Below are 11529 nucleotides of genomic sequence, written 5' to 3' on the forward strand. Positions count from 1 at the left end.
TTATAAGGTTTTTTTTTTTTTTTTTTTTATTTTTTTTTTTTTTTACTTGAAAACTTTCGAAGGCTCCCTTCTGCAAAAGATAAAGTCCAACTTCCTGGCATGGATGCAAAGGTCTTCATGTATAGGTGCCTGTGGATTGTAATATCACCTTAGGTGAAACCCCAGGAACACCTTTCTAGGAAAAGCTACTTCTAAGGTGGAGAGGGGAGGAGAGTTTAGGCAGAGGGAATATGCCACTGAGTAAAGCCCATATGACAGAAGCCCCAAGGTATACAGGAAAACCCAAGCAGCTAGATACTGTGGAATGTAAAATGTGAGGGAGGAAATAGCGAACTATTGTAATTTAACCAACTGAAATTATCAAGAACTCTTAGGATGTACTCAGCAATGGCTTATCACAAATCTATCTCCAGGCTTCCATCTTTTAAGCTCAGATAATTTAAGAGAATGGATTTTCTCTTCTTTATTTATATTTTTAAATAACTGCACAAATAATATATGTATTCCTTGTTTAAAAGAATTCTATAACTAAGGATAAAAACCCTTTGAACCCTTTAATATCCCCACTCCCAGAAACAACTAGTCTGACACGTATATTCTTTCAGAATGTTTACTATACATTCATAAATATGTACCCACAAAAATATATAGTATTACTTTATGTTCTAGGGTTTCCAGATACATGGCATACTTCGGCTTTCTTCTTTTACTAGACAATGTTATAGAAGTCTATCTACGTTAAGTCCAAATAGATCTAACTTATTATTTTACATTATAAAAAACTTAGAGCTCAATTAATTATAGCTATTCCCCTACATTGGTTATTTAGGTGTTGAGAATGCATTTTTACAGCACCATTCAGAGTTTGGCAACCTAGATAGGGAAGAATAGTTCTGAAAATCACATACACTCATCTCCAAAGTCGAGAAATAATGTGTCTTCTTGGTGATAATAGTTTGTTTTCAGTGTGACGCATCTTGTGAAAGTGAGTTAGACTAATAATTAAGAGAAATCCTGTTTTTGGATTCAAACTGCAGCCAGAGAAAACGAAATAATGATAAATACTTGTCAATATGTGTGAATCTCTTCTGAAATTCTAATTTCATTTCCACCAAACAGTCCTAGAAATTCTGTATATACATTTTCCACTGAGCTCAAACCCTAGGAGTCTAGTATCTAGTGATTTGCTCAATTCACATAATCCATTTGAATCCAAATACTTGAACTTCCTTGAATAAGTTAGCAACGTTTTTCTTTTTTGATGAGGTTTAATAATCACTGTATCTAATATCTTACAATGCTGGTAAGAAAATATAGTTTTGGGAACCCTCGAGGATTAAGTGAATTGGGCTAGTTCAAAATGGTCCTTGATAAAAGGAAGGAGAGATCATTAAGGAATCTTTTCATTAAGTTTCTACTGCATTAAAACAAAAATTTAAAATTTCCAGAGTACACTATAGGTTCTTTTAAAACACTGTAAGTTGACAGTGGTTAAGAATACAAAAAGACATCCTTCTTGCAATCTCAATCACTTCTTCCATAACATCAGTGATTACAACTTAGAAAGGTCATAGCCCTTAGTCTTCTAATTAATGATTTAATGAAACATAGATACACCAAATGTTTGTTTTGATTTGAATAAACTTTTGAAATCAAATTTTTATTATACTGCATATATTCCTTCTATAGTAAAACAACTGAGTTCTTACATGTTCTGACCAAACCTCTAAAATTCCTTATCTGCAAATAAGCCCTACCAGTTCACATATACTAGCTAATTAAAAATCAGAGTAGGGGTTGTGTGCATTTGTTTACTTCGAGGAGCAGCTGGAACTCAAGAAGGCTATACCTCAGGCAGGGAACTACTGGCAATGAGTTGTCTGTTGTGCTCTCGATGTGCTGGGGACCAAACTGGCGAGCTCACCAGAGGTAGTATGATTTCAAGCAGCACCGTCTAACAGAAATAGAAACGTGGGCCACAAATAAGAACCACATGTATAATTTAATTTTTTTTTTTTTTTTTTTTTTTTTGAGACGCAGTCTCGCTCTTGATCGCCCAGGCTGAGTAGCAGTGCGCAATTCTCGGGCTCACCGCAAGCTCGCCTCCCGGGTTCACCGCCATTCTCCTGCCTCAGCCCTCCCGAGTAGCTGGGATACAGGCCCCGCCACCACGCTGGCTAATTTTTTGTATTTTTAATGGAGACAGGGTTTCACCGTGTTAGCCAGGATGGTGTCTATCTCCTAAACTTGTGATCCACCCATCTTGGCCTCCCAAAGTGCAGGGAGGCATGAGCCACCACGCCCAGCTAAAATTTTTTTAATTTTTAATTTTCATGGGTACATAGTAGTATATATATTTATGGGGTACATAAGGTATTTTGATACAGGCATATGTGTTATCCAATTTAAAACTTTTAATAGCCATATTTAAAGAAAAGTTAAAATTAATTTTAGTAATATGTTTTATTTTACCTAATATACGCAAAATACTATCACTTCAATGTATGACCAAAATTTTAAAATTATTAATGATATTTTATATTCTTTTGTTCACATTGTCTTTAAAATACTGTGCTTCACACATGTAGCACTTCTTAATTGGATCACATTTCAAGTGCTCAAAAATCTATATATGGCTGGTGTTTACCATATTGGACAGCACAGATATAGAGGAAAGACCAAAAGCATTGGGATTAACATAGACCTAAGTCTGAATTCTAGTTCCATAACTCACTAAGCTTTGTGACCATTAGCCAGTTATAAAAACACTCTGAGCCTTGTTGTCCTCATCAGTAAAACAGAAATAATATAACCTGTTTTGCAAATTTCTTACAAGAATTAGAGATAATACATGTAAAATACCTTGGCACACTGTATGCCTGGCACATAACAGAGCTCAATAAAATCCTCATCATCCTCATATACATAGGAGACAAATAAGCATCACTGTAAGAAAGGTCAAATTCCAATCAACCTAGGCGCCTATCAGTGGTGGATTAGATGAAGATGGGGTACATATACACCATGGAATACTACACAGCCTAAAAAAGAATGAAATCATACCTTTTAGGCAAGATGGATCAAGCTGGAGGCCATAATACTAAACAACCAAATACTGCACATTCTCACTTATAAGTGGGAGCTAAACACTGAGCACACATGCACATAAACGGGAACACTAGACACTATGGACTACTAGAGGTGAGAGGGAGGGAGGGGAGCATGAACGGAAAAACAACCTATTGGCTGCTAGCTTACTACCTGGTGACAGTATCTATACCCTAAACCTCAGCATCAAGTAACATGCCCATGTAACAAACCTGCATATATACCTCCTTATCTGAAATAAAAGTTGAAATTTAAAAAAAAGAAAGAAAGTGAAGGTGGAGAAGAAAAAGAGAAGAACTTGAAATAAGGTTATCAAAATGTTTTCTAACTAAAATCAATCAGCAGTCATCCATACAAAATAAAAACAAAATCCACATTTTCCAAAATTACTATATTGTTAGAATGAGAGATATGGTGGAGGGCTTATAACTCACAAATTTTTTAGAGCAAATTTTAAAAATTTGCTTTCTTGATTATTGTTGCCATGCTAATATTACTTTCCATTTCTAAAAGGAGAAAACGGCTGGAAAGGTGACTAGAAAATTGAGTGGCACAGAAGTGGCATGGGGATAAAAACGCTTATACATAATCTATAAAAACTATACTATGTATACTGATAACTAAGAATTCACTATATAATACATAACAAACTTTCTTCAAATAATTGTTATAGTATGTTTTCCATTCATTTATATAAGATCAAAATGCAATACAGAAAATCTATAAAACATACCTCTGATAAAAATGTTTGAGCTGATTTCTGAGCTCCTACATGGAGCAGATATTCATATACGTAGAGTGCTAACCTGGAAAACAAATAAAACATTTATTGAGAAGAAGAATATTAAAATTCATTCTTTAAATAATGCACATCTTTCCATTGCTGAAATATCTTACACACTAACAGTGACCAAAAACAAACCCTTCCTATGCTATTTTAATAGGAATTATTAATAATACATGTATGTTCAGAAAGAACTTAAAGTAATTAAAAGTAGTACATGAAGAAAAAGACAAATGTATATTTTCTTGGCAAGAAATATATAGAGATTTTTTTCTGGAATCATCTCACTTATCATAAGCTCATTCCCACTGCTATATCTACTATTAATAATCTCTAAATCCCATCTGAAGGCATAATAACCTTTCATTAATAAAAGAAATGAATTAAGTTAGTGAACTTTCCCAACACTTTATGTCCTTCAATCTTTTTGGCGAATGTTAATGTAAACTCTAGCTGTTTGTAGAAACATATGCCAACACTGTGTTGAATATCATTTTAATATTTGCTCAGCAACTTCTCCTTATTCTTTAGATTTGATTGTTAAACCAATAATACTTTAGTTTACAAGGCATTCAGATTCACAGCAAACTACAGCATTATGTAAACTTTAAAGATATCAGATCATATTAAGCATATGGGAGCTTACAGTTTAAAGGTTAACAAAATTATGTATAAATTTATCACTCAAATATAGAATATTGAATGTGTTGTATACACAAACTATTCTCATTATCTTGTGGATTCAGAATTTTCAAGCTACACCATGTGGCTCAATTTCAGTTGAGCTGTTAACAAAATATTATTCATAAACCCAAATTAGTCTGAGGCAGTATTTTTAATGATATCTTGGCCCAATGCCCAGATAGCTCACAACAGTTCAGTTTCTGCTACACTATATTTACCAATATTGAACCAGGTTTACAGTAAACAATACAATGTAACAATAACCACAGTTCTGTGGTTATAGTTGTACCACTTCTCTTGCCAAGCAGATTTTCGACTTTTAAAGATTGATGGCATTTACAAAAATGAGTATTTTCTTTATTTTCATGAAAACATATAATGCATCTGTCATGAAAAGAGAAAGCTGGTACAAATTCAGTTGCTCTGTCCATTTAATTCTTTCCCCATTCCAAAACTGCCAAATACTGTAGCTACTAAGCACCTTGAGAGAGTAGACCTATTAAAGTTACTCACAGAAAGTAAGTTATTGACAGTGAGGATGAATGAAATTTAGAAACATCTCCTAACATATTCAAATTGAATGACACTTCCTACATCAGTGCTTCTCAACTGCTTTTCCTACCCTAACACAATAAGCTATATAGCATGCTCCCTTCAGTAGCAGTATCTCCCTGTGGAAGTGTGGCTTATCACCCAAAGTATATCATAAGGGATACGGGAAATTGGAATATTCCTGTAGTTTCAAACAAACAATCCTGCTGGTGATTCTTATCACATATTCTTCAAACACATACCCCATACCTTTTTCCCCCCACTAGTGACTCTCAACTCTACCACATGATTCAGTGCCCATGATGGCAAATTGTACCTTGGAAAAGGATAATATTTGTAAAATCTTCTTGGATAGGCTGTGGAACCTCAAAATTGCCTGCCAGTGGCAGTCCTGCCCCACTGCCTGAAAAAAACAGACTCAGGTAATTCCATGCGGCTTGTAAAACCTTGGGCCTAGAGCCAAACCAGTGGTTAGCATAGGAAAGAAATCCCCACCTAAGTAAAAGGCTGAACAATAAAGCTGGTCCACGAAGCTTGGGGAATTTGAAAGTGAGAAGCAGAGAGCGAATAAAGCAGGGGCACCATGTTATGGTGAGAACTTGTTATGAAGAGAACAGACCTCAGAACAGTCAAGGCTGTGTCCTTTCAGTAAACCCCATTCTTAAGTGAGTTACCTCCTTGTAACGTCTTCTTTTTCATATTAATGGGGATAATATAGTTCTTCTAAGTTTTCTTTAGTACCTAAGAAACAAAAAGCTTACCTCTTTACAAGTAAAATTAAAAGTGATAGTCCCCACTTTCTCCCTCTGTAAATCTAAAATAGTGATTCTAAAAAATCTATTGGAAGGGACTTAGAATAATGGGAGGTAAGGGTTTCAACTGGAGATTCTGAAGTATCTTCCAAGGGTGTGAGCCCATCCTACTACTATTAGAATCTGCTGTGGCAGCTCATTGTTACCAACAGGGTGATGAAGTGGGATCGGGCTGAGAAAACCTATCTATAATGCTACCTCATATATTCATGTTCTGCAATCTCCTTTGAACAAAATTAACGGTTCTCAGGCCATCAGAATCTATGCTCCAAAAAGGGTGTCAGGGAGCAACGCATTGGTGAACAACTAATTAAGTCTACTGCCATGATGACTCCATAATACATGATCAGCAATCTCCAATTTTTTTTTCTTTTTTCTTTTCATAGGTTTTTTGGGAACAAGTGGTGTTTGGTCACGAGTAAGTTCTTTAGTGGTAATTTGTGAGATTCTGGTGCACCCATCACCCAAGCAGTATACACTGTACCCAATTTGTAGTCTTTTATCACTCACCCTTCTCCCACACTTTCCCACAAGTCTCCAAAGTTCATTGTATCATTTTTTTTTTTTTTTTTTTTATACTTTAAGTTCTGGGATACATGTGCAGAATTTTCAGGTTTGTTACATAGGTATGTATACACATGCCATGGTGGTTTGCTGCACTCATCAACCCCTCATCTACATTAGGTATTTCTCCTAATGCTATCCCTCCCCTACTGCCTCACCCACCGACAGGTCCCAGTGTGTGATGTTCCCCTCCCTGTGTCCATGTGTTCTCATTGTTCAACTCACACTTATGACTGAGAACATGCGGTGTTTGGTTTTCTGTTCCTGTGTTAGTTTACTGAGAATGATGGCTTCCAGCTTCATCCATGTCCCTGCAAAGGACATGAACTCATCCTTTTTTGTGGCTGCATAGAATGCCATGGGGGTATATGTGCCATATTTTCTTTATCCAGTCTATCATTGATGGGCATTTGGGTGGTTCCAAGTCTTTGCTTTTGTGAATAGTGCTGCAATAAACATACATGTGCCTGTCTTTTAAGTAGAATGATTCATAATCCTTTGGGTATATACTCNTATACTTTAAGTTCTGGGATACATGTGCAGAATTTTCAGGTTTGTTACATAGGTATGTATACACATGCCATGGTGGTTTGCTGCACTCATCAACCCCTCATCTACATTAGGTATTTCTCCTAATGCTATCCCTCCCCTACTGCCTCACCCACCGACAGGTCCCAGTGTGTGATGTTCCCCTCCCTGTGTCCATGTGTTCTCATTGTTCAACTCACACTTATGACTGAGAACATGCGGTGTTTGGTTTTCTGTTCCTGTGTTAGTTTACTGAGAATGATGGCTTCCAGCTTCATCCATGTCCCTGCAAAGGACATGAACTCATCCTTTTTTGTGGCTGCATAGAATGCCATGGGGTATATGTGCCATATTTTCTTTATCCAGTCTATCATTGATGGGCATTTGGGTGGTTCCAAGTCTTTGCTTTTGTGAATAGTGCTGCAATAAACATACATGTGCCTGTCTTTTAAGTAGAATGATTCATAATCCTTTGGGTATATACTCAGTAATGGGATTGCTGGGTCAAATGGTGTTTCTAGTTCCAGATCCTTGAGGAATCGCCACACTGTCTTCCACAATGGTTGAACTAATTTACATTCCCATCAACAGTGTAAAAGCGTTCCTATTTCTCCACATCCTCTCCAGCATCTGTTGTTTCCTGACTTTTTAATGATCGCCATTCCAACTGGCATCAGATGGTATCTCACTGTGGTTTTGATTTGCATTTCTCTAATGAGCAGTGACAATGAGCTTTTTTTCATGTTTGTTGGCTACATAAATGTCTTCTTTTGAGAAGTAACTGTTCATATCCTAGACCCACTTTTTGATGGGAGTTTTTTTTTTCTTGTAAATTTGTTTAAGTGCCTTGTAGATTCTATATATTAGCCCTTTGTCAGATGGATATAAACAATCTCCAATATTTTAATTATCACCGCTGTGTATAGGATTTTCCAAACCTATCTCTGTAGTGCTACCCTCTGTCCCAAGCTCCAAACCTGCTTCTCCAAACTAAACTACTGTTTTAAGTTTGGTGTTTATTGTTCTGTTTTTTTTGAGACGGGGTCTTGCTCTATCATTCTGGCTGGAGTGCAGTGGTGTGATCAGAGCCATCATCCTGCCTGCCTCAGCCTCCCGAGTAGCTTGGACTACAGGCACACACCACATCTGACTAATATTTAATGTTTTTTGGTAAAGACAGGGTCTTGCTATTTTGCCAAGGCTGGTCCCGAACTCCTGAACTCAAGAGATCCTCCTGCCTAGGCTTCCTAAAGTGCTGGGATTACAGGCATGAGCGACTGGACCTGGCCAAGTTTGTTTCTAAAAATATGTTTCTCTCTTAAATTGACCACATCCAAAGTTAAATTCACCTTCTCCTTCTGTTTTCATAGTACCCGTGCTCACCTTGAATGGAACACAATTTCTCTGAATGTCAGTTCTTTCATGTGTCAAATAGGAAGAATAATATTTTGCTTGTATTGTCAAAAGGATTAGAAAGCACAGTAAGTAATAACAATTGTTATAATTTTGGCCAATTATCAAATCATGTATTGGATTCTAAGGCACTATCTCTCCCACATTTGCCACTCCTCTCTTTCCTCCTTCCTGCTCTGGAGGAACCACCGGGAGTCACAGCAAGAGCAGGAGCTATATTTGCTGTAGCTTCAGATTATGTATTACCCATTAGCTCCCCACAAAAGGACACTGATCCACCAGAAATAAGAATGTCCAGAAAGTTCTGGGGGGAAAGCCCTGTAATAAAAGATACTGTTTGAACACAAATGATTCCGGCAGAGGGGAGTGACACTGTCCATCCATGCAGGTAAATCACAGCTTGGTGCCATGTCTAGTAATGTGAGATCACCAAACATAAGAAAGCAACATTTTGAGCAGGGCATAGTGGCTCACGCCTGGGAGTAATCCCAAGAAGTGGAAAGCTGAGGCAGGAGGATAGCTTGAGCCCTGGAGTTTTAGACCAGCCTGGGCAACACAGCAAAACCCCATCTCCAAAAAATATATATATTTATATATATTTTTAAAATTAGCCTGTATGGCTCACACCTGCAGTCCCATTGATTTGGGAGGCTGAGGCAGGAGGATCACCTGAGCGCAGGAGTTCAAGGCTGCAGTGAGCTATGATCGCATCATTGTCCTCCAGTATGAACAACAAAGTCAGATCTTATGTCAAGAAAGAAAGGAAGAAAGGAAGGAAGAAAGAAAGAAAAGAAAAGAAAAGAAAGAGAGGGAGAGAGAGAAAGAAAGGAAGGAAGGAAAGAAAGGAAGAAAGAGAAGGAAAGGAAGGAAGAAAGAAAAAAAAGAAAAAGGCAACATTTTATTTGGATTACTCAACAGTGAAAATTTAAAGATAAATATTGAATATACAAATATTTGAACGGTAATACTTTTGAATTAACATTTTCCTTTTTATGATCGTTAAGAAATTTAAGTACTTTATTAAAATACAGAGTGGCGGCCGGGCACGGTGGCTCAAGCCTGTAATCCCAGCACTCTGGGGAGGCCGAGACGGGCGGATCACGAGGTCAGGAGATCGAGACCATCCTGGCTAACACAGTGAAACCCCGTCTCTACTAAAAAATACAAAAAACTAGCCGGGTGAGGTGGCGGGCGCCTGTAGTCCTAGCTACTCAGGAGGCTGAGGCAGGAGAATGGCGTAAACCCGGGAGGCGGAGCTTGCAGTGAACCGAGATCCAGCCACTGCACTCCAGCCTGGGTGACAGAGCGAGACTCCGTCTCAAAAAAAAAAAAAAAAATACAGAGTGGCTATTTAGCAGAGTAGCTAATGTAATCTAAATACATAGAAACAAATTAACAAATACAGTAAGAGTCAGCTGCAAAAAGTAGAACCAATCTTTCTTTAAAAAACATTGATTAATGAAAAAGCCTATCAATGATTCATAGATCATATATCTTCAAATTATCTTCATTTCATTCTAATTTTAAACTGAATATCAATGACCAAGTTATCAAAATGATGACCAACAATTCTAGAGAGGGAGCCAAAGCAGGAAATACAAAATATATCTGGTACAGCTCAGCACCTTCTTTACTCCTTGGTCACTACAGGCGCCTAAACTTTAAAAATAAGAACAGAGGTAGAGATTAAGATGAGAAGAACACAGAGAAGAGCCAAAGCCTGAGGTCATTAGATAACACCTACACATGTGATGGACACTAGACTCACTGTCCCTCAACTACACACACATGTACTCACAACTGCAGTGGAAGGCAGACCGGAAACATCAACCAACAGTGATAAAATTCCATAATTGGAATTGTATCGATCTCCGGCTCTGACAGTCAAATCTCCTTCAACTAGGCTTCATGAATTCAGTATCTATAGTAATTTGGATTAGAACAGGTCTTCGGTTTAATCTTCTAATCTATTTTTTAAGAGTGGGAGGACCCCACTTACTCTTTATTTTGCATATGCTTCTAACAAAAGGTTTTTTTTTTTATTTAAAAATTATACAATTAGAAGGAAATTAAAGATACATAATTTTTTTTTTTTTGAGATGGAGTCTTGCTCTGTCGCCAGGCTGTGCCAGGAGTGCCAGTGGCATGATCTTGGCTCACTGCAATCTCTGCCACCCAGGTTCAAGTGATTCTCCTGCCTCAGCCTCCCGAATAGCTGGGACTACAGGTGCCACCACGCCCAGCTAATTTTTATACTTTTAGTAGAGACAGGGTTTCACCATGTTGGCCAGGATGGTCTCAATCTCTTGACCTTGTGATCCGCCCACCTCAGCCTCCCAAAGTGCTAGGATTACAGGGGTGAGCCATCACGCCCAGCCAGATATATAAAAATTAAAAAATAGATAAAAGTGTTCAACTGTTGACTGTCCCTACAAAAATTAAATTAAGAAGCAATAAAGGACTGAGAAAACAGCATCTGTAATCCTATTTTCTTTATACATTAAACATATTAGCCTTGACATAACATATAGCCTTATGTCAAGGTCAATATGTTTAATATATAAAGAGGTTTTGGGGAACAGGCAGTGTTTGGTTACATGAGTAAGTTCTTTAGTGGTGATTTGTGAGATTTGTGACATAACATATAGCCTTATGTCAAGGCTAATATGTTTAATATATAAAGAGCACAAATAAAATGACATGTCAGAATATGAAGACCTATGAAGATCTTAGTTTTTAAATAATAAGCAAGGTAAGAGGCCGGGCGCAGTGGCTCAAGCCTGTAATCCCAGCACTTTGGGAGGCCGAGACGGGCGGATCACGAGGTCAGGAGATCGAGACCATCCTGGCTAACATGGTGAAACCCCGTCTCTACTAAAAATACAAAAAACTAGCCGGGCGAGGTGGCGGGCGCCTGTAGTCCCAGCTACTCGGGAGGCTGAGGCAGGAGAATGGCGTGAACCCGGGAGGCGGAGCTTGCGGTGAGCCGAGATTGCGCCACTGCACTCCAGTCTGGGTGACAGAGCGAGACTCCGCCTCAAAAAAATAAATAAATAAATAAATAAATAAATAAATAAAAGTAGA

The 11529-nt window shown here is 37.8% G+C and overlaps 1 protein-coding gene across 1 annotated transcript in view; it reads right to left on the minus strand.

The window, feature by feature from the left end:
* The window catches only part of SSBP2 (single stranded DNA binding protein 2), a 338402-nt gene that overhangs the window by 218874 nt on the left and 107999 nt on the right, over positions 1 to 11529 (minus strand). Inside the window, exon 2 of the mRNA XM_017870897.1 lies at positions 3842 to 3914. Coding sequence (XP_017726386.1) covers positions 3842 to 3914 — 73 coding nt within the window. The remainder of the gene's footprint in view (positions 1 to 3841; positions 3915 to 11529) is intronic.

This window comes from Rhinopithecus bieti, unplaced genomic scaffold, assembly GCF_001698545.2.
Source record: "Rhinopithecus bieti isolate Rb0 unplaced genomic scaffold, ASM169854v2 scaffold_5216, whole genome shotgun sequence".
NCBI classification, from domain to species: Eukaryota; Metazoa; Chordata; class Mammalia; order Primates; family Cercopithecidae; genus Rhinopithecus; species Rhinopithecus bieti.